The sequence below is a fragment of the Podarcis liolepis genome (assembly GCF_965112155.1).
Source record: "Podarcis liolepis genome assembly, chromosome: 5".
In the NCBI taxonomy this organism is placed as follows: domain Eukaryota; kingdom Metazoa; phylum Chordata; class Lepidosauria; order Squamata; family Lacertidae; genus Podarcis; species Podarcis liolepis.
Genome location: NC_139556.1, coordinates 42,497,483 through 42,521,377, shown reverse-complemented (window position 1 = coordinate 42,521,377; position 23,895 = coordinate 42,497,483). Strand labels below are relative to the sequence as shown.

General features: G+C 44.4%; 1 protein-coding gene and 1 long non-coding RNA gene across 6 annotated transcripts in view; one reads left to right on the top strand and one right to left on the bottom strand.

Moving 5' to 3' along the window:
- Positions 1 to 891: 891 nt before the first annotated feature.
- LOC310708137 lies at positions 892 to 1,416 on the bottom strand. The gene is made up of 2 exons (XR_014526861.1): positions 1,296 to 1,416; positions 892 to 1,248 (listed from the first exon to the last, which is right to left on the bottom strand). It is a non-coding gene; the product is annotated as an uncharacterized lncRNA (long non-coding RNA).
- A 2,173-nt stretch (positions 1,417 to 3,589) lies between these two features.
- The window catches only part of INPP5A (inositol polyphosphate-5-phosphatase A), a 231,293-nt gene continuing 210,987 nt past the window's right edge, over positions 3,590 to 23,895 (top strand). For 4 of the 5 annotated variants that reach the window (XM_083506000.1, XM_083506001.1, XM_083505998.1 and 1 more), the window contains exon 1: positions 3,590 to 3,724. In XM_083506000.1, the coding sequence (XP_083362126.1) occupies positions 3,650 to 3,724 (75 nt within the window). In that variant the 5' untranslated portion in view covers positions 3,590 to 3,649. Of the gene's footprint in view, positions 3,725 to 4,612; positions 4,887 to 23,895 lie in introns of those variants that run through there. The other variant, XM_083506002.1, reaches the window with a different exon arrangement.

The following is a 23,895-nucleotide window of genomic DNA, read 5'->3' as shown; positions in this document are numbered from 1 at the left end:
AGTCCTAACAAGGGGAACCCACTAAGGGCAGCCCCAGGACCAAGGTGAGTTAGGCAGATGTGTGAGTTTGGCAGCAGGGTGAGGAGGCCTAGGGTACAGGCCTCAGCCTCACCTCTCCTTTCATTAACCCCCCTCCACCATACCCTCAATAAAAACACACACCTTAAAAGTGCAAACACAGTTATGCCAGGAGAGGCACTAGGATATTCTTCTGTTTTGCATGAGCATCTCTCCTTGTTGGACAGAGGTCATGGGTGTGTCTAAGGAGCAAGAAGCTCCTGGCTTTCTGAGAACACATTTGTTCCCTTGAGGTCAAGGTGCCAGACCTGAGAAAGCGAAGAGAGGCAGAGAGGGTGGTGGATGAGGCCTTCAGAGATGTTATAGCTGTGTCCCACCCCCGTGACATTTCCCCTACTGTCAGGGAAGAAATTAGGGTTTCTTGGAAAGAGAATGTCACTCTGAGGAAGAAAGAAACATTCCCTTACAAGGGACTGATTCCTTGAGGAATGAACAGCTACCCCCTCTTTCCAAGGATATTCTGCTGGAGCAGGGGAGCGATCCTGGTAATGTGTGATTTTATCATGAAGGACCCATGTACTTGGGTGGCTTATTTACCAGAAGTAATGTATTTAGTGTGAACTCTAGATGTGTATACTGACTACTAGGACTATAAATGTGAAAGGACAGCTAAACCTCTCTGGGCAACTATTTAAGAGCCCTGGGTTCTACTCTTGACTGGTTTTTCCAAGCACTTGTGCTGATGTCAATGAAATGTAGACTTGCGCTTGATTCAATGCACAACTGCCAAATATATAATGGAAGATAGAAAATTATCAGCCTGTATAAACTGGGTTTAAACGTCTCTCTGTGGTCAGCAGATCAAGACTCCCATGTGTTTCTTTAGTCTTTTAATAGGTAATTTGAATTGTTTCATTCTGTACCCAATTCCAAAAAGTTACAGCAAAACAGAGCCAAATTTACCTTGAATTTGTGCACAAGGCATGATGTTCTACAGTCCATAAAAATGTCAGGTTCCAGATGAGTCACAGGATAAGATAGCCATGTATTCAGTATGAATGTCTGCAAAAGAGTGCCAAAAGTGGGTGGCCCTTAGGTGCTTTCTGTGATCAGGTTCTGCCTCCTATTGTTCATATAGATCCCTAAACACACATAAAGTATGAGCAGTGCTTGAGTTGCCTTGTTGACTGCTTTAGGCTCCAAAAAAGAACCAACAGGATTTGTTTTTGACTAGGGCCCTGCAGTGAGACATGCAGTGCAATCCTATGCACATCTACTAGAAGTGAGCTCCATTGAGCTTAATGGGACTATTTCTGAGATAAGTAAAGGACTGCAGCCTTACTTATCAGTGGTGTAGCAGAGCAGAAACATGGGAGTACAGGAACTCTGAGAGCAGGAGCAATTCCTTCATCTGCCAGAGGTGATAATGAGGCTTTCAAGTTTTACTGTGACAGTAAAACAGATTATAACAGGAAAAATCAAGCTGAGTATGTGTGGTGGGCAGAATAGTTCATTAGTTCTTTCCTTTCCTTTGATGGGGTTCCTACTTGTTTGCAAGATCAGTTGCATTTCTAACTAAAGCAATCACCATGAATTCAGTGGAACTTTCTCCTAGTCAGTGATGCTTGGTACTGGAATCATGGGACATGGCTGATCAGCAATTCAAGCACACAAAAGCACTGTGATACCCTTTGCTGGACCTCTATTCGATGGCTGCCAGCTGATCCTTGTATATCAGGGGATTGTGTTATTGTGAGGGTGTGTGTGTGCATATATATGGAGATATTGTGTGCAGCTGTGGGGGCTCTCTCAGGATGAGCTCCTGCACTTCAGAATCTGCTACGGCTAGTTAAGTCCATCAAAGGCAGTTGCACAGAACTGGGCTGCAAATATTTTAGGACAGGGCAGGTAGAACGTCGTCTCTATGTCCTGCCTTTTCTTGGGAGTCAGGAAGCCCTCCTTTTTCCATAGGTACATGAAACAAAAGGAATTGTAGCTCAGTGGCCGAGCATCTGCTTCACATGCAGAAGTACCAGGTAAAATCCCCAGGAGCTTTAGGTAAGGCTGGCAGAGAGACCAGTGCCTGAGATCTGAAGACTGGATTCCAGTCAGACTATAATGACCAGTGATTTCACTCAGCCTCAAGCAGTTTCCCCTGCTTCTATATATCGAAAGTGTATTATACGACCCTTAATTAATTCCCTGAATATTCAGAACATCACTGCAATGATGTCATCTGTTTATGCAGAGGCAACAGGAAACCAGATGTCCTATCCTGGAGATCTCTTTTTTAACTGAGTGCTATACTAACGTCGAAACAGCACTGTTTTTCCCCTCGACTTTTAGTACAGGACGCAAAAGCCCAGGTTAATATTATGTAGATTCACACGGAGAGAAAAAATGCGCTGAAGCGCTAGTTAGTAGAACGGCTGGCAGATAAGTTTCACCTGGCATTCAAAAGCACACGAGCGTATGGAAAGGTTCAACAATCGTGCGGCGTGCTCCTGCGTTAAACACATCCGACCCGGCGTTGCAGACGCCAGTTCCACAGCCGCGCGAGTTGCGTAATTCGCTGCCTCTTCCGAAGGCGCGAAGCTGAAGAAACCACCCGCCGATTACACACACAGACACAGACACCCCCCCCCCAACTTCAGTGCAGCAAAAGCAACCGCAGGCCAACCTCTCCCTCCCCTCGCAACCCCCTGCACTCGAAGCACGTTATTGCCGCCCCCCGCCCCCACTCCAAACATCGAAGCAGCAGCAGCAGCAGCCTGTGGCTGGGGACTGCTCTGTCGAGCCGCTCTAGCGGAGCGGCGTTGCCCTTTTAAGACGAGCCGTGTCAGGCCCGTGACGTCAGAGGAGTGCAGAGATCTAGTCGTCGCGGCTGCTGCTCCTCTTTCTGTTATTGCAGGCAAAGGCTGGGAAGAGGAGGAGGAGGACGAGGAAGAGGAGGGGTGGCTTCTCCGGCTGCATCGAGCGGTTCCTCTGCCTGGGCTGCTGCCCCCCTGGAAGCGAGGACGCCGCCGCCGGGCACTGCCCCCTTGCCTGCCTGCCTTCCTTCCTTCCTCCCTCCCTCCCTCCGCCGAAGAGTTTCCTTTGTATTTCTGGAGGGCTTTGCCATGCACAAGGATCCGGCAGCAGCAGCAACGGCCAGCGGCAGGAGGAACTTTCCCAGCCGGAGCCGAATGGCTGCGAAGGGGGCGATTTAAGAGCGAAGTCCGCTTTCCCCTCCTGCCCGGCGGCTGCAGCAGCGGCAGCGAGGAGGGAGGCAGCCAGCTAGCCAGCCAGCCAGCGCGGGCGGGGTGGGGGATCACCCGGCCCCCCTGAGACGGGGCGCTCAGCCCGGATGCCGGCGCCCCTGCTGCCCCCGGCGGGAGAAGTGCGAGGGTCTCCTCCCTCCGCTGGGGCGCCGCCAGCCGGCGCGTAAAACGCCTCTGCAGAAGCCCATCCGAGGCGAGCACTTGGGCGAACTTCCCTCGGACTCTCTGATCTCCCGCCGTCGGAGTGCACGGCCCGCTGGCCTCCTTGCCCGCGATTATTTCCGTGCAATTCGGAGGTGGGGTGCTGCTTCGTCGTCTATTTAAATATACACGCGCGCGCGCGCACAGAGAAACTATTTTGGGCCAGGATCATGGCGATGAAAGGGACTGTCGCCAACACCGGGGTCTTGCTCGTGACGGCCAACGTGGGATCCTTGTTCGACGATGTGAGTAGCGGGGCTGGCCAGGCGACCGGGTCGGGGGTGGGGAGCTCCTCGCAAGCGCCGCGCGCGCAGGTGGGGCCCGGTCACCTGCTGCAGATGGAGGCTCCGGGCGCGTTCGTGCGCCTTGGCTGCTTTGGGCAATGGTGGGTCTGGGTCCCTCTTTCTCCCTGCTGGGGCATCGCTGGCGGAGTGGCTGCTGGCGACCATGACCGCGCCAGCCTGCCTACTTCCTTGGTGGCTCGGAAGCGGGGTGGGGGGTGGGGAAGGGGAGGAGGTCGGGGTTGAGCCCGGCGTGGCTTTTCTCCAGGTCCTAGCGCCCTTCCAGTGTCGGCTTCCCAGCGTCGCCTTGCGAGGAGAAAGCCCCACGGGCGGTTGGAGGGCAGCCCTGCCAAGCCGGAGCCCGTGCCTGCGCGGTGCCGCTTCTGGGGATTGACGCCTTGCGCGTCAGACTGGGGATTCCCTTTGGGCCGCCCCGCTCAGGAAGCGGAGAAGGACGGAGGCGAGTCGCGCCGCCTCCCCAAGAGCGCACCTAGCCTGGCTGACCCGGCGCGGCCGCTCCGCCCCGCCCGGCCCCTTCGGCGCTCTTCAGGAAGCCGCGCTTGGGGAGGCGCTTGGGGACGGCGAGAGGGCCGGGCCCGCTGTCCTCGACAAAGTTTTCCCTCTCTGTTCCCTAGTTGGGGCAGCCGCCCGCCGTTTGGGGGAGGGGGGATTGGCGGAGGGGGGATGGGGGGGTCGCAGGACCTTCCCTCCCACGCACTTAAACCCCCGGCGTTACCCTTTTAATTGGTGCATCCTTTCTGCAGCCGCGTTGCCCATAGGTACTTGTGCAGCGTCTTGGTTCCAACAGCTTCTTCTTGTGGTTTCCCTGCAAAACTTGCCTAGAGGCGGTTCACACACTTGTTTTGCATTACACGTGAGCAGGGCCGGTGGTCCTCAGCTGTATGATCTGGCGGAAGAATCAGATGTGTGGAACTAGGCACGGAGGAAAGCCCTGAAGTAATGACCACCGTAGAAGTATAGTATCGGAAGGGAGCACCTTGTCCAACCCTCCTGCAATGCGGGGCTCTTTTGCCCAACTTGGGACTTGAACCCACGCCCCTAAGATCAAGAGTCTCATGCTCTACCAGCTGAGCCGCTCTGAAATAACATTGTGTGCCAAAGTGAGGCGAGTAGACACAAATTGATATCTGTGGAGGGAGGTCTGTGATGGCCCCCCTGCACATAGTAATCAATTTGGGTTGTGCTAATCGCCCAGTGTGAACAAGTGCTATATAAATGAAGTTGTGGGAACTGCCTTGTCTTTGGGAACTGCGTCTTGCTGTCTTGACAGACTGGGCCAGGTTTTGAAACCTTGGAGCGTTTGGGGAATGGGAGAAGGTACGACCACAACAGTGTAAATGTGTGCTGTATCTACAACCAGATTTGCACTCTCGATTGCAGGAAAATATGTGCTTTTTTGTTGCTAAAAGTTTTTCTGGGAATGAAAAAAGTTAAGCTGTGTCTTTGTTTTAGCTGAAAGAAGGTTATGCTTTTTAAAAAAAGTTGGTTGGAATTGTTAAAAAAAAAAGTCGCTTTCCCCAGATATATCTTTCAAATACAAATGCCCAGTGCCAAAAATAAAAGGTGGGGAAGGGGGAGCAGAGAAGAAGGGAGAGGTTAATTTGCAGGGAGATGGCTTCATAAAAAGGTTTGTGCGCCAATGAGAGAAGTGGCTGCTAATTACAAACTTCAGCATACAATGGAATATGTACTAATGTTTGCTTTTCTTTTCTTTCCTGTTCTATCTTTGTTTTGTTTTTGCAAGGAACAGCAGGTGCAAAAATAATGTTAATTGTGATGGGTGTGTGTGTGTGTATCAATTCCTCCCGTGTGCCAGCCCTATTTATAAACATTTTTCCACTGTACCCAGGAAAGAAAGAAATCTTGTATTTCTGTTGGTCAAAAACATCTCCTCCATATCTGGGCATTCTGAGTTGTTATCTTGATATAATTTGAAGTAACTTACAAACCAAGAATGATTAGGGTTTCTAGATTTTGTAAATTGCTTCCTAATAAGGATCTGTGGTAAAATAAATTCAGTTGTAAAGTTTTTTTTTAATTAAAAAATAATCTAATTATTAAGTCCTAGTCCTGGATGTGAACTATGTTGTAGTAACCTTGCTTAATATCTTGTTCCAGATATTTGGGTAAAGGATGGCAGTTTTAGTTTTTAATTCCATTTCTCCAGATTAGTTTAAGGTGTTGCATTACTTCAGTTTAAATGGAATGGTTTCATTGAATTTAGGTGGCTGTTCACGTTTTAGGGATCTTGGTTGCCTCCTTTATTGCACTGACCTACTGCAGCACTTACAATACCTGGGGGTTAGAGGTTCTCCATAGGAGCCTTGCGTGTTTTCTAGGCCTAAGACTGTAGTGGAATCACATGATGCTTTGTAATAACACATGCACTACTCACTTAGGACAGGTCCACACCATACACTTAAAGCACATGACCCCTCCCAAAGAATCCTGGGAGCTGTACTTTTCCTGCTCATAGAGGTACAATTTATAGAACCATTAAAAACTAGCTCCCAGGATGTGGGGTGGAGAGCCATGTGCTTTTAATGTGGGGGGGGGGGTCAGATGCGATTTAAATATATGGTTTGGTGTGGATCTACCAATACAGTAATCTTTTCTCAAACTGTTATGCAGCTTAGTGCCCTTTCAGTCAGGTGTGCCAAATGCTTTGAAGCCTGAGAACTGGGAGGAAAATGAGCTTCCATTGGCTTCTTTCATTCTCCCATGAAAGAACAAAAGATTCCTGCAGAACATCCCACTAAGTGATCTTAGAAACATAAAGGGGAAAAAAGTCCTGTTTCCAAGTAGTGGACTTCCCAGATGCCTCTGGGAAGTCTCCGTGTGGGATATTAATACAACAGCTCTCCCCCATCATGTGTCTGATATTCAGTGATATATTGCTTCTCAGTCATGGCTAATGGGACTGTTAATGATTATTTCAGTTGAGTCTGGATGACTCGATGTCTTTCAAGGGCTCTAAGGCGGTAGCCCTCAGCAGATCCTGTGGCAGTGAATGCCCTAAGTCGGGGGTAGGCAACCTAAGGCCGGGGGCCGGATGTGACCCAATTGCCTTCTCAGTCCGGCCTGCTGATGGTCTGGGAATCAGTGTGTTTTTACATGAGTAGAATGTGTCCTTTTATTTAAACTGCATCTCTGGGTTATTTGGGGGCCTGCCTGGTGTTTTCACATGATTAGAATGTGTGCTTTTATTTAAAATGCATCTCTGGGTTATTTGTGGGGCATAGGAATTCGTTCATATTTTTTTTCAAAATATAGTCCGGCCCCCCACATGGTCTGAGGGACAGTGGACTGGCCCATGGCTGAGAAAAGTTGCTGGCCCCTGCCCTAAGTTAACTATGCATTGTGTAAAAACAGTGCTTCCTTTGGTTTGGTTTGAAATATACTGCAACTCAGCTGTATACAATGTGCTATTTATTTATAAAATTCTCAAGATACTTTCTCACATGTTGATGTGAAAATGCTGGATTAAGCTTTGTTAAGCCAAAATCTATTTACCTAAAAGTTACTAAGATTTTGTTTAAATAAATAGGCAGCAATGTTTGATTTCCTTAGGCTACATTCACATGGCAATAGCGTTTCCATTTTAATGGCGTTCATCTAACTGTTAATTTCTATGTTGCCTTTCAGCTGTCATGCAGTAGAAAAGCCAGTTCTGGAACTATAGTGGAATATAGCTCGTTATTTCAGCGTTATTTGCAAACAGATTTTTTTAATGAAAGCAACTAGCATAGAGAAAACTTACAGTGCTAAACGTGGACTGTATTCCACTATAGTTCCCCCCCCCCCCCGGAAAAAAAATCTGGTGCCAAATCCAAAGTAGAAAAGGATTATGGATCAGCACAGCATTTGAAGTGGGGTAGTAATCCATCCCAATTACTTTTATCAGATGTAAATGAATCTGGCAAACTATTGAAGTGAAACCAGTCCATTTCCTCTCCCCACCCTACAATTTAGCACTGAATGAGCAGCTTTTCTAGCAATAGGTCTTCACATCTGGGCCCAAATTCAGCGCAGGACTTGCCAGGTATCAGTCCTTACAGAAATACCTCTGAAATTAGAGTCTAGATTAATTTATATTCTTCCGAGAAAGAAGAAGAATTCTAAATGAGGAGAGTACATGACTGAGAATGAAAACAGTCCAGACAACTGAGGGAAATACGACTGGTCTGAGGAGTGTTTAGCTTCTTTGGTGGGGCCTGTAGATTGACTAGAAAGTTTTCATTTCCCAAGAACGTGCTGTTCCCATTGTTATCTAGAAGCCTGGTAACTCCTGGCTTGCTGAACCCAGTCTGAATGCCTCCAGGTATACAATCCCTGCTGACTATTCTTAAGAGCTGCTCCTTGGTGTGTCTCCAGTAATTTATAATGCCACACAGAGACCGAGAACCAAGTTCCACTTTTCCTTGGATGTGTAATTTGCTAGCTGTGTTAGAATTAGAGAAAACATTCTGGGTTCTCTTCTGCAGCACCCTTGCATGGTGCATCTGGAGCTGGTTCCTGTGGGTTGGAGGTGGTACCTCTCAGGGGTGGCTGACACTTTTCAACCCAAAGCCAACATTGACCTGTAGCCCAACCCTCTGGGGTTTTTGGTCAAATGTGGGTGTACCCACCTCTCATGCGTCACTTAAGTAATGAGTGTTTGGAGATGTACAATTTCATTAAGAAATAAGTCTTGGTGGTCAATGGGGCAAACTCCTCGGAAAGTGTATACTGTATTGTATAGGATTGAAGCTATGTTCTAAAATGGGTATCTTGTGCATATCTGAGTAAACATGTATGCATTTGCCAGGCTCCCCAGACAGCCCGTTAGATTATGTCTGGTCTTTATTGAGCGTTCATTCTGATTTGTTGGGTGGGGAGTGTACACAATGATTCTGATTTGCTTACAGGGTGTTTATAAGTCTTTATGTTGGTCATTTGTCAATCCCTTGCTTCTCGGTGCATTTACTCATCACTTTCCTGACTGAAAAAGGTCTGCAGGGTGGTATTTTTTAAAAAAATGGATTTGTTATGCTGGCGCAACAGAGTTTCTTAATCCACTTGAACTGTGTAAACCTAAATTTTCCAGTGCACGTGTGAATCCCTCCCACAAAATACTGTCAGCCCAGAGGCACCCTTTGCTACACATGCCTGTTCAGTGATGCTCATATGTACCTAAAACAGGACATTGCCTCTGCATGTGTAGAATAACTTCAACCTAAAGCAGATGCATGAAGTTCAGCATTGGGTAGGGATATAAAGTAGTCCGAACATTTCTGGATTCCCCCCCCCCCCGCTTCTTCCCTAGAGCTTGTTGCTGTTGGAATCAAGGCTTGGAAATTGAGCGGTCAAAAATCTGGAATTGTGACAATAATTAAGAAACATTATGAAGTGAAATGTGACTGGTTTCGAGGTCTTAAGCTCTGAGGTTTGGCATTTATAAACTAGCAAATGATTACTTTGCTTGTTTCCTATTACTTGGAGCGGGGAAAAGAATCTATTGTGTATTTGACCCCGAGATTATGATAAGTGGTTGCACTTACAAATGAGGAACCACTATTGGTGGATGTGAACAATTCATTACATTTAAGAGAACTGACTGAAAATACACTTTCCCCCCTTCCTGATTTTGTTTACAATATGGTTTTGATTAGCCATAATAATCATTTGAGAATGGTTTTGTTATCTAATCTGCTTCATATTAGAATATTGCTGAACTGAGGGTGTACTTGTTTGCCTTGCTTTTTTGTTTATTCCCATGGTTGATGCAAACAAGCACCAAAATGGTGACACACAGGATGGTTTCTGTGCCCATTTACATACATCCTGAGCTGTAAAACTGCCAACTGTTTTCTCTTGTCTTAACTAAACTAAGCGCTGTCAGATTACGATGGCTTCAGGTTTGTAGGAGAGAGACTGGGGAAAGATGCTAGCTGGTCATTTGCATCTACCTGTTTTGCTTGGTGCACTCTCAAAGGTGTGGTGTAGCTCATTGGGGATTTTGATTGGACTGTAAATGGCTTGAGACATGAGAGAGGATTCTGCATCTTCTGACTCCAGTATGTTGCTCAAATGATACCAAATGCCCTGTGGCTGCTGTTTCTGCTCCTCGAGAGGTGTATTTTTCCTCCCTGTGCATCTCTCTGAAGGGAAAGAATGATTGCACAGCTTCCCCACAGACTAAATGAATTTCACCCTTGGTTAACGGCTGTCTCTAATTTACAGCTATATAGCAGCATACACTTAAAATTTGGCTCTGCAGTAGTGCTGATGGCTTGGTCAAAGTGCGTTTGGTATTGGCCGACGGGCCTTGCCTTGAAAAGAGTCGGCCTTAGAAAAGAACAAGAGAGAGTCTGGGGCACCTCAAAGGCTAACACATTTTAGTATTTTATAAGTTTTGGTGGGTTAGGGTAGGCTGTAGTCTACAAGACCCTAGTCTGTGAAAGCTAATGCTGGAACATTATTATTTATATTTATTGGTCTCATTCTTACACTCAAGTTCCTCACAGTAAAAATCAAATCAAATAACAGAGACGTTACAATTAGGTTTTGTTTATTGCTGTTTTTATTTAAAATACTCACCCATCAATATATTTGAAAGGAACAAGTCCTACCCACTCCAAGTAAATGATAAGCCCAGTAAAGGCCACAGATTGCTTTTAAGCTTCCACAACATCTTTCATTTTTGTTACAGGCTCCTTGTCTGGAAATTCTTATAAAGACTGTGATTGTTGTATGTGTCATTCATCAAACTGAAACTGACTTATCATGCTTCTGTTTGATTAAATTTTATTTCCCACCTTTCCACACAGATGAGGTTCTCCGGTAGTCTTCCATCCAGGCACTGATTGGACCTAAACTAGCTTAGCTTCAGTGAAGTTCCTTTAAAGACTCAGACCCTGAGACTAATTCTCCACTAGAAAAGAGGGGGGGGGGGAGGATTTACAGAGCAATCCTGAACCCCAGTGGGTGGGGAACCAGCAGAATGGCCGGAGCCACAGCCTAAGCATGCTCAGCCTGGTGGAGGATAAAATAACAACTCCATAAGGTGCAAAATGTTGAGAAATTTGCAGGCATCCCTGGAAATGCCAGCACTACCCACCAACCAGGGTCCATACTGGCAGTGGCACCCACACGCTGTCCACATGCAGAAATAAAGACAATGAACTCATGACAATGGGGTACGTCCTCAGCACACATAGTGATATTGCAGCCTCCTCAGTTCGCAAACACGTCCAGGAGTGATCCCACTGCTGGCACCCCTACAGTCAAGGGTTTAAACCTTTTTGTGCTCCTCACAAGCCCTGTAATAGTGTATGACATCGTGACAGAGTTGGAGAACCACATAGCATACAGCTCTTTTGACAGAGGTCTGAAATAATACACACAGCCCTCCTTGAGAAGGTTTCATGATCCACCGTGGGAGCAAAGGGTTTAAGATCAGGTTTAGAGGGAAGCTAGTCTGCGGCTTTTAAATCGCTGTGGTGTATCTGGACTCTTAAGAGTTGACTGAGTATAGGTCCCATCTTTCTGTGTTAGCTCTGATCTAGTTTGCAACAGCACCTGTGTAGTTTGCAAAATCTGGATCTTGTTCAGTGTTACGTTGTCTGTGCTTTGAGCAGGGGCGGATCCACTATGAAACTAATGAAGCTTAAGCTTCGGGGGCCCTAATCCTAGGGGGGCCCTCAGAAGCAACTTGCTTAAAAATGTAGGCCCAATTTGAGTTGTGCAACTCAAATTAATTCTTTGTTGTCTATATTTCAACAATCCCAAAGTTTGAGAGTCAGTAACACAGTAAAGGTAGAGTGTCAAAATCTGAGATTTAAAGAAAAATCTGGGATTTAGTAGGGGTGTGGGGGGGGGCGTTCTCTCATGGAACAACCCCATTGGATAATATAACTGGTTATCCAGACCTCGTTGCTGGTTGTGAAGGGCCCCCCATAACAGTTCAAGCTTCAGGGCCCCCCAAATGTAGGTCCCCCATTGGCTTTGAGTCACGAGTTTACACATGTCTTCATTCAGAGGGTTCTTTGATTTTGGAGAGTCTGATTTAGTAGTGCAAACTTCCATGCTTGGAGTAGGAATCTGTGGGCTGGTCCCAGCCTGGGGCAACATTTTGGCAAGCCCTTCAAGGCCCTACTCCCTGGGAGGAAAATACTCTTGCTAAGCAACAGAGGGGAAGGGTCAGGTGACAAAAAGCAACAAAGCAAAAACCAGTGACATGGAGCTTCTATATGACACCAACACATAGCAGGACTGTTCTCTAACCACTCAGCTGCAGCAGAAGAGTCTGCCAGTGTAGCGGTGCTTCAGCCAAATCCTAAAGCCTCTCAGCTAGCAGAATGCAAATACAGTGGTACCTTGGGTTACATACGCTTCAGGTTACATATGCTTTAGGTTACAGACTCCACCAACCCAGAAATAGTACCTTGGGTTAAGAACTTTGCTTCAGGATGAGAACAGAAATTGTGCGGCGGCGCAGCAGCAGCAGCAGCAGCAGCAGGAGGAGGCCCCATTAGCTAAAGTGGTGCTTCAGGTTAAGAACAGTTTCAGATTAAGAATGGACCTCCAGAACGAATTAAGTACGTAACCAGAGGTACCACTGTAAAGGATTAGGCCCTTCTTTTTTAAGTTGTTGCTTAACTGATTATTTTTTTTTTAGTCTGCTGCTGTAAAATGATTGTTTCCACACATACCCTAGCATTGTGTAGAGAGGTGCCTTTCCTTGTGTCATATCATACTGGTTAGGAATTTGTTTATGGAGAAACGCTGTCTGATACACTCTATCTTCTTTATTCTGACTTTGCTATGCATTTTCTTCACCCTGTTTTCTGAAGTTTCAAAATGAACAAACAAGCAAGCAAGCAAACTGGAGGAACGTCAAAACAATTGTTTTCCTATCTGGGATGGGTGGGAAAAGAAATTGTAGCAAATGGAGAATAGAACAGGAAGATTGAAATCCTTTCGCTTATTCTGTTTGCATATAGGGGTGGTTGAGGTCCAAAACTAGGTATCAGTTGCTTTAGCGTGCTTTTAATGCTGCTGGATGAGAAGATCTCAGGATGGGGCTGGAGAAAGAGAGGATCAAGTGTTTGTTTTTCAGTGTAGTGGATTTCTAAAGGAAGCACTATGGTCCTTCAATCTGCTGATCTTAGCACTTGTTCTTTTGAGTACTGGGTTGGTGGCTTCGTCTGCCCTATGCTCCACTAAACCTGCTGTGTTTGTGTACATGGTCATGGATCACAAGCCTTGGCATTTTATTATATGCATAGATCTTGCCAGCTGCATGATTGAGCCTATCCATGTGTGTGCAGCTACGTTTTGTCACCTCATGTCCATGGAAGGGCATATGCAGTCAAGAATGCTTGGGTATTTAAATTGTCTTCTGCATGACTCCTGTATTGTTGCTGATATTCTCAGGAAATTGCTGTGTGCTTCCCATTTCTATGACCGGTCAGAATTTTTGGAGGCCTGGCTAGTTTATCTGGGATTAGCTTCCTTTGGAAGGAGGCCTGGCTAGAAGAGACTGCCTTGAGTTTATTTACAAATATACAGTGCAGTGGCTTCACCACTTCTACAAGCAGAAGATCCACCGCCTCACATGAGTGAGACACCCATCAGCATTCCCCAAGCTGGTGCCCTCAGTCAACTTCAATGCCCATCAGTCCCAGACAGCATTGTCCAATGGTCAAGGGATGATGGGAGTTGTACTCCAAAACAGCTGGAATACGCCAGTTTAGAGAAGGCCATTCCAAGCCTTCCGTTCACTCACCTTGAGTCATACTGGATGATTACCTGGAAGCTTTGCCTGACAAAAAGTGTGTCTGGGAGGGTTTGAACAGCATTAATAACACTGTTATTAGCTGCTAACCAGGTGACATTTGCATAAGGAAAAATAGTTCGAAATTTGTCCAAAAATCAATTTTCCAAATTGAACTGTGTGTTCATTTTTTAAGGCAAAGGTGAATTTTTGAAAAAAGAGAATTTGCCAATCATCAGTGTGATGCTTACATACCCACCACATTTTATAACTATGGACTGCTCCGTAACTATCCGTATTGAAACATGAATGCTTTATGTTCTTATCTCTTGTGGCCCAGTGAGTTGTGAGGTGTTCAGCAGTCTTGTAAATAGCTGCTTCCCTGGTTGCTTGTTGTGATGGTTAAGAATTGCATCTGGGTGACCAAAAAGGAAAACACAAGTGCAGACACATGTTTTGAAGGATCCGTACTAGTGAGGAGTAAAAACACGCCACTTTGCTGTTTGCTTTGAGTTTTGACTTCCCCTTGAAACCTTCTGTGGGTGGCCTTGTGGTCTTTGAGGCCTGAACTCAGCGGTTCTTGCAGTAGCAGGATAACTTTCCCCCCGTTGGCCTGTGTGTGGTATTCGTGGTGTGTTGTGCGGCAGTAACGGGTGCATTGGAGCAGCTATAAGGAGTGTGGTTGCTTCTGCATTTATCTGACAGTGCTGCTTGCCATGTGGGGAGGGCATTTTGAAGCCTATAGATGCAACATTCCTCCAGCGCGTGAGAGAGGGAGAGGAATAGCTGCCCTGCAGCCCTCATTCATCCGATGAAGAAAGCTACTGATGACTTTAACAGGGGCTGTTGACTGGAGTTGTCATCTGGTTGAAGAGTTATTTTGTGCTTTCAACAGCAGCATGATGTACAGACACGGGCATGTGGTAATAGTCTCTTTCTGACACCTGAAAAGTGCAGTCTGGCCAATCTGTGTGACCGGCATGCCAGCCTCAACCCCACTTATCCCCTGGCAGCAGGAATGGCTATCCAAGTGATTATGTTCATAAGTCAAAATTATGCAATCAATCCACATACAAAATTATTGGCAGTGATTTATAACTGGTCCTGTTTGAACAATCTTTCTTTCCTTCCTTCCTTCCCTTCCTTCCTTCTTTTGCCAGATCAACATTACCCTCTGAACCCAAGCTGCTTGGCTCTTGCTTGGTTCTCATATCTTGAGAGGGTGAGGCCCTGTACATTTAGGGATAGAAAGGTGGTTTGGGGAGCTTCCTTCTGATTCCAAAGTACATGGCGTAAGCCTACGTATACATGTATCCTGCTGCTGTCTGGGGAGGTACAGAAGCAGCAAGGACCCTGAGTAATACCTTGGTCTGAAATAATCTGGGTTTAAGATCCAGAGAAGAAACCTTCATGGCTGACATTGCAGCTTTTTGCTGCAGCAGGTGTATAGGGGAAGAGAGATTCCTATTCCACTGTTTTGTTTTTCGTAAGTTTGCCCAACTTAATAACGCAGAGTGAATTCATAGGCAAACCTATGCACCTTTCCCAAATGTCTCAAACATTGTGGAGAAACCATAGGACATCAGGAATAGCTGCCACCCACAAATAAAAATAAGTGCGGTAATTCTACCTACAACAGAAGTTAGGCTCTCCGTGTCTAGACAGGGGTGCAGCTGGACTACTAGTTGAAGCTGATAGAAAAGGCACTCCATCCCACCTAGTCCACTTGAGATTCAGGCACCAGCAATTCTGCTAAATTATACTCCTGTTCCTTCAATGTAATCCCATCCAGAGCAGGCCATATCCCATCCATCCCGTCAAGGAACCCACCCACTAACAGTGCCTCAGTCTTGCCTGGATTAAGCATTAAGTGTGTGTTACGGGGGGAGTGCATGTTTGGTTAGTGCTCACATGTCAGAGTATCCCATATAGAAAATTCAAGTGGATACTGGATTGGTGCAGTCTCTCTGCATCCCTGCCAAAGGCTTGAGCTAGCCTCATACAGTTAATTCGTAGAGCTTGGGTTGGTTTTTTTAAGATCAAGAATCTTGGTGGACGTTAGTTGTTTTTCTTTAGTAAAATGAGCCGTCACCACCTCATTTTCAGCCATGTTTGCAAACTGTAAGTCCTTTGGGATGTTGAAATGCTGAAATGCAGGTCCCCCTTACAGACCTCTTCTTCTACTTCATTGCAGCAAGCTGCCTAATTTTAGAGATCTAGCAATCCCCATGGGAACCACAAAACTAATTTTCCCATAGGAACGTCTGGCAAAGTAAACTTTGCTTCGTTTTAGACGTATGTTCTCGGGGGTTTTAAAAGCCTGTTATCTGTGCTGGCTTTTGGCTTGCTTCCCTCTTGTGCCCCTGCCCCCACCCCCATTACTATAATTTTAGTTAACAGCTGAAACGCCCGAGGATTAGTCTCTGCGCTGCTTGCACACAACTTTATTTGCTGACGTGTCTTTGTCTGTTTATCCCACCTTCATTTCATTTTTCATTTTTTATTTTTGGCATTTGTTGTTTCTTTCTGGTGAAATTCAACAGTGAATAATTTTTGGGGTGTTGCTTTAATTGAGAAGTTGGCAAAAACGGCAGGCGCTAAAAGGAAACTCTAACATGGCTTGGAGCAAGTACTAACAACAGTGCTCTGATGTGACTTGCTAATGAAGATGTTGCACTTCTAAAAAAAAAAAATTATACAGTTGGTACAGATGAAAAAAGGAAGGGCCTTGTTCCGAATGTTAAATAGAAGACTTTCAACATCTCTGAGGTAAAATTCTTTGTCAGGGGTAGCCAGTGTGGTATCCTTCAGATGAGAAGGACAAAATGCTCAAAGGGACAAATGTACAAACAGTATTCCATATTAATATGCGTTTGTAGCCTTGATTTTGTTTTATGGAATATTTATTATCTATTTGTATATTTGCAACTCTCCTTTGAACATTTTATCCTTGCTTTCTCTATGGTCCATTTATAAGGAGAGCACACTCTTTCCCCCTTGTGAAGTACTAAAATTATTTTCATTCTTGACCATTGGCTGTGCTGACTGAGACTGATGAGAGTTGTACCCAACAACATTTGAACAATATGATTTTGACTTCCCCAGTTCTTACTGGGGGGAAATTCCTGGTGCCAAGCTTGGAGCTGTTGTGAAGCTGCACTGTTAATGTGGACTGTCAGTTGTTGTTTTTTGGCAGTAGGCCATTAGCATGTTGCAGATTTCCATGGACACGTGTGTGTGTGTGTGTGTGTGTGTGTGTAGTGGGGGCATGTCTTGCATTCTGCTCCCCTCAGCCGCCATAACTTCAGTGTAGGATTTGTGAAGAGCAAATGTGATTTTGAGGAGGCTTCCTCTTAATCTCAAAATCTTCTCTTGAGTTGAAGGGGGGGAAACTCCCTCCGCAGAAAGCAAAGATATCATCACCATCATGATTTTTTTCCACTACTTAAATTTACTAGTTGGCTGTAACCTATCTTGGAGTGTTTGTTTGTTTGTTTAAATTTTGCCTTCTCTCCTGTTTTACTCACATTTTATTTTTCACCTTGCTCTTGGATATGCAGGCAGGAAGCAATTCTGTGTTCTGTCCAAAGTGCCAAGGAAGTGCTAAAAGCTTTTGTGGTTCTTAATATTTTTTTTGCACTGTGTCTCTCATGTCCTTTGGGAGATATGCAATCTGAACAGTGGAAAATGCTATCGGTCCATCTCTAGTGTACGAAAACAGAAAAAGCAAGCAGCTACAGAGTTTCTTCCCTCCTAGCGCTGCCCTTGTCAGGGGATAAACCCTTGTCCAAAATGCAGCCCAGAAACAGCTGCTTTAATGAATGTCTCTCTTTTTACACACACACTCTCTCTCCCAAAACTGAATGTGTTTCTGTAGGATTCTACAATGATTTTACATAAGCTCATAACTGAGATTGTGCCTCTTCGCTGCGCATTTTCCAAAAGCACTCTTTCTCTTATTGTGGGAGGATTCTGATATTTCTCCTCCCGAAAGGGAACTGATGTGTTGAGTGCTAGCAGGACTGTAACCAAAATTGGGCTACTGGGAAATGAGAGGAAGGCGTTAGCATGCATGGGGGACCGTGGAGGCATGCAAAAATAATAATACTAGTATAATAGCAACAACGACAACAACAACAGGAGCGTCCAAGCAGCCCAAAGAGAACTAAACATGCTCAGTAGCCAGGGGAGATTGATGATGAGTTGGAAAAACAGAACAGAAAAACGAGGGAGGGGGATAAATATATTGCTGGAGGTGCTACTGATAGGAGGGCTGTATGTACGGAAACATTTTGTTGCAGGCCTTGTTGGAGACATAATGTGCAAATATTTTTATTATGGCCAAGAGAACTGGAAGATTCTCCTACTTATAAAAATAGATGATTGTATATGCTCTGCAGATTCTGTGATCTAAACAATAAACCTGATGTGCAGTATTTCCTTTCCTTGCACTTGTTTTCTCTCCCTGCCTTCCAACACAATCTAGGGCACACAGTCTAGTGTGTTTATAGGCCACTCCAGGTTCTGCATTCTCTATTTCATCTGGTGACTTCCCATTTCAAATAACTTCCTCACCCCAGTGTGTTGTATACTAGTTTTGGATTAGTCTCATGGAACTACACTTCCCAGGATTCCCTGAGGAAAGGAACAACTATTTAAGCCAGTTATTAAGTCTGTGGTGTAGATATGGCTCAAGACTCCATGACACCATTATGTGGTATGATTTTAGCATGACAATCAGAAGTCTTCTTCCAACTTCCGCCAACTGGAAAAGGAGCTAATAATTGAGTTACTAGTAAGCTTTGCTCCTCACAGATGTGAAAAACTTCCCATAAAAGAAAATTGTTCTGCTATAGGAGAACATTCCTCTCTTCCAAAGCCCCTCCAATTCTGTTCTGCAACTTAGCCTGCTATTGAGCAAGGAGAGCAGAACTATTTATTTGCCGATCTTGTATACGCTTCATAGCTATTAAAGCTGTCACAGTAGCAGTTGGCTTCCCCACCCCCAAGAGGAACAGGAAACCGTTGCTGAAAGCTGACCTGACAAACTGTCCTGCAGATAAGTAGCTTTCTTGCATCCTTGAATGGTAAAAGGCTTTCTGATCCACGCAATTGTGTTTATGAGAAGATGAGTAAGAGGAAGTATCAACATTCATTTAAGATTCTAGGGCGAACATTCTGTATTGAACACAAACGTATTTTTGGGGGGCATGATTCCTAAGGAGGAAAAAACGCACAAGGAAAATAGTTGGAAATGGTCATCCATGTGGAATTTCATGGGGGGGGGAATCGAAGACAGGTGAATCATTAAATAATCAGCCCCCCTTTAAAAATAAATAATATAAATAAAAGTTTGTTTATTTTGGCCAGATTATGAGACAAATGTGTCATTTGCAGTATCACACTGATGTGCAGCGATCCGGTTGCTCTGCTGGTTATTGCTTCCCTCTTCAGTGTTCACTTCCAGGCCTGTTATCCGTGGCAGTCTTGGCCTTCTGGACCAAGCTGAAGCAAAATGCTATTTCCTTAATATAAGGGACAGTTTTGGTTGCTAGGAAACATCTTGGTTTCCTTGTATAGGAGTCCTAGAACCTGCTTGCCAGTTGGAGATAGGAGTTTCATTTTGACAGGTACAGTTAGAGGTTGGGGATTAATCTGTTGGCTTCTCATGACACAAAGAATCAGGAAGTCTCCTTGATGAAAAAAGAGTAAAGGTTTTTTCCCCATCTTAGAGGTAAGGGTCATTTGGTGAGAAGCTCTAGGTTTTTCAAGCTCAGCCTAGGTTCCCTAAGCTTTAGGTTTCCCAAGGATTCCCCTTCCTTCCCAGTTCCTGGAAGTTTCCTACTTGCATAGACTCATGAGAAGCTTTATTTTTTTTAAAAAAAAATAGCTTTATTGATTTCTAATAGATAACAATTACGAAAGAGAGAGAAAAAATGCAAAAGCAAAAGCCACAACTCTCCCCCCCCCCCCCGGGACAGATCAATCTAGTTAAGTTTGCCCAGTCCCAATCTGTGATTTCGGTAGGATTATCAGTAAAGTATTTTATAAAATAAAATCATCTACATCATTTGTATTATTCAATCCATGTAAACTGTTCTTTTTTCCTGATAGAAATAGATCACCCATTCTGTTTCCAATGAGAGATACACAGATATTCCAATCCTTTCCAATTCTGTGCTGCTTGCAGGCGTGTCACTACTAAAAGAAAAGTAATTAGGTCATCATAACAAAGGTCAGATTGCCCTTCTTTTAAAATACTTCACAATCCCAAACTTGGGGTACATTCCACATTTTGAGCCGTAATGTAGCTTATTTCTGTAAACATCCTCTGCCAGAAGGGCTTTATATGTTCACATGTCCACCACATGTGAAGTATTGTACCTAATACTATTACAGCCTCTCCAGCACAATGGTGGGATAGTTTTATTAATATAACTACACCGTAATGGTGTCCAAGGCCATAAGATTGGTAATTTAAATGTGTTTGCTCATATCTTAAGTTGATACTGATTTTAGTGGTTTTTTTAGCCCACAAATTATTCCAATCCACCTCTGCAGCCTCTATCCCTAGATCAGATTCCCATTGCTGTTTTAAAGAGTTTCAACCTGCAATTATTAATCATTAGTATTATATATAATTTTTCATATTCATTTGTATGTAAAATCCAATTTTCAAAGGATGTCAAAGGTCTTGTGGCATAAGTTCAGGAGAAGATTGCGTGGAGAGATCAGGTTGAAACATGAATCTGCTGCTGATTGCTCTCGTTGTCCATTCTGTTTCAAGCTAAACATTGACAATTTGAGTGCAGCTAAACCACACGTGGAGATGTGCGAGATCTCTTTAGATATGAAAGTGGAACAATTGTTCATGCTTAATGTTGGATTACCCAGTTTGTGAAATTTGCTGGGTGACTCACAATTCGGTAACCATTTTAAAATAGCCAGCTGCCGGATCAGACCAAACATTCATTCAGTCCAGCTGGAAGGGCAATGAAGATAGCACAGTTCATTGCTGTAGATAGGTGACACAGAATTGCTTTGTGAAGGCTGTGCATGTAGCTTTGCCCTTATTGCCATTTCCAGTTCAGACCAGCCAATGAAACGTGTGACAGCATCAGGGTAGAGATAGGAGAGTAACTGGCAGGAAAATAAGAGCAAGAAGTGAAACCAATCCCTTGGGAGCAGGCCTGCACTCCTCTAGACATTTGGCAATCTCTATGAACTTTGGGACTGAGTTCAAGGTTTGCCCATATACCTTAAAGTAGATTGCCTAGTTGCCAAAACACTTGTCAGTTTTCAAAAATACTGTACGAACAAACAAGCTTAACCTAAAGGTAAAGGTAAAGGTACCCCTGCTCGTACGGGCCAGTCATGTCCGACTCGGGGGTTGAGCGCCCATCTCGCTTAAGAGGCCGGGGGCCAGCACTGTCCGAAGACACTTCCAGGTCACGTGGCCAGCGTGACAAGCTGCATCTGGCGAGCCAGCGCAGCACACGGAAACGCCATTTACCTTCCCGCCAGTAAGCGGTCTGTATTTATCTACTTGCACCCGGGGGTGCTTTCGAACTGCTAGGTTGGCAGGCGCTGGGACCGAGCAACGGGAGCGCACCCCGCCGCGGGGTTCGAACCGCCGACCTGACGATCGGCAAGTCCTAGGTGCTGAGGTTTTACCCACAGCGCCACCCGCATCCCTAAGCTTAACCTAGGACTTGACAAGTTTGTAATAGGAACAGTTTTGCCTCGGAGCACTCAAGGGTTAATGATTTTAGTAAAGACCAGTTAATATTTTGAAGGATTAATTGCATAAAGACAGAATCTGTTCCAATGGTTAGCTTCCAAAAAAATGTATAAAGTTTAATGTTAGGTGACAGTGTTTATGTGGATAACACATGGAGATTACTTACAGACGGGACAAAGAAACCTCTGACAAAAAACATGTGTCAGGCTAAAACAAATTGCAGTGGCGTGGTTTTTATTTTATTTTTGTAGAGCTGGCACATTTCAGCTGCAAAATGTTCAAGTGGATGTGCCTCTTTATAAAACGCATTTTAAAACTATGACAGTGCTTGCAGTGTTGGGCATTTTTAAAAGGGTAGTTTTCCAGCTATCAGTATAATGTATACTCTCTAGGGTGTTTTTTAAAATATTTTATTCAGAACTAACAATACAATGCAAAATACCTGATCAAAATATATTTCTATTTTACCAGCCCTGTTGCTTTATTTCTTTCCTTCCAAGGTGCTTGCAATTTGTTGTTGGCAGGCTTCCGTCTGTTTCGAGTGGCAATGGAGTGTACCTCTAGGGGTGAAGTCAAACTGCTGCGTTTGCCCAATCGCCTTCTAAATCGCCTTCTAAATTCTGGATGGCCCAGGAATCAGCGTGTTTTTACCTGAGTAGAATGTGTCCTTTTATTTAAAATGCATCTCTGGGTTATTTGTGGGGCATAGGAATTCGTTCATTTTCTTTTTCAAAATATAGGCCGGCCCCGCACAAGGTCTGAGGGACAGTGGACTGGCCCCCTGCTGAAAAAGTTTGCTGAACCCTGTCCTAGGTGTTTGGTCTGCTGGAAACCAACTGCTTGCACTAGCAAGCATTGTGTCGTCGTCGTCGCCCCCCCCCCCATCAAGTGGTTTGTTTTTTAATCCTCTTGAATACTTGCAGGTGTTTAAATCTGGAGTTTGGATTATGGCATTGTATTATGTGCAGATGTGAAAGAATGTATAAATCACAATTTCTGACTTCTTCAACATTTTCTTCACATTGAAAATCTGCCCCTTTGCTTTATAGTGTGGCAGCTGCAATCTTTTGGAACAAATGATCTACCAGAACAGTTTCAGGCTTTTGGATTTTTTTTTTAATGTGAAAACATGCTTAAAAGAACAGTTTTGTTGGGTGAAACAGATACAGTGGTACCTCGGGTTACAGACGCTTCAGGTTACAGACTCCTCTAACCCAGAAATAGTACCTCAGGTTAAGAACTTTTCTTCAGGATGAGAACAGAAATGGCACCGTGGCGGAAGCAGAAGGCCCCATTAGCTAAAGTAGTACATCAAGTTAAGAACAGTTTCAGATTAAGAACGGACCTCCAGAACGAATTAAGTTCTTAACCCGAGGTACCACTGTATTTATCACTTTACTTTTATTTTGGAGTATCAGTCCTTATGCTGTCCTCCAAATGTATGTCATGCTTCTGGAGAAACCTAGACTCTGGGTGAGATGCAATAATTTTTTTTAAGTTCTGATCAAGCCATTGTCCCCAAAGAGCCACAAGTGTCTATTCTGAAGATCAGCTGTAATTGTGCACATAATTTACATCACACTGGGATCAATTATGGTAGGAATATAATCTCTAGTGTATATTTTTGGAGACCACAGAAATTTCTTTGAGATGTTTTAATATAGTCCCTTGGAACGTTAATCTAATAAATATATCATGGCTTTTGGAATATCTTGCATGCTTTTTTTAAAAAAATTGTTAACTGAAAATTAAGGGTCAGAAGTTAGGGAGATCGACTAGTGAGTTGATTTTAAATTATGCAAATAGTTGGTTAATTGATTTGGCATGAAAAATGGACATCTAATCTCATTGGCACCCTGAAAGTTTGTGGGCAATGATCTATAACTCATAAACAGGAACAGCCTAGAATGACTATACCAGAGATAGCCAATGTGGTACCCTCAAGTTGGACTATAATTCCCATTATCCTTACAGGTGGGGATACTTGCTGGGGATGATGGGAATCCAACAACATCCAGAGGTTACCGTGTTGGCTGCTCCTGGACTAAAGGTTGATTGGATCCCAAAAGACGGCTGATATGAAAAATTGAATAAAGTTAATTTTATGTACCATGTAAAAAATGACCACAGCTCAATGGTTTGTCTCTAAAGCGCGTGCTATGTATCTCCAGCTAGGAAGTGTAGACAGTGCTGAGCTAAATGAACCAATGGTTTGATTTTGAGACAGCAGAGCCTTTTATAGAGCGACTTCTTATAATTTCCCCCCGTTTAGTGTGGATTCAAACCATGCTCTTCCAAAGAACAGTGGTGCATAACTTAAGCTTTGAGTTCGCAATGCATCTTACAAACTAAATGTAAAGTTATTTAACTAGTAAATAAATGCAAATATAAAGCTGCTATGGGCATGGCTAAATCCATAGCTATGTACCTGGATGCACCCAATTATTGTGCTGCTGCCCAGAAAAATATTGTTTGGGGATTAGTAATGGGCAAACTCCATGGTGGTCTTTTAGTAAGCAATTGGAAAAATTATACAGCCAGGTTCAATTGCATGGTTATTTTTCTCATGCACAAGTTAACTCTTTCCCAGTAGTTGACTTAACACACTTTTTAGAT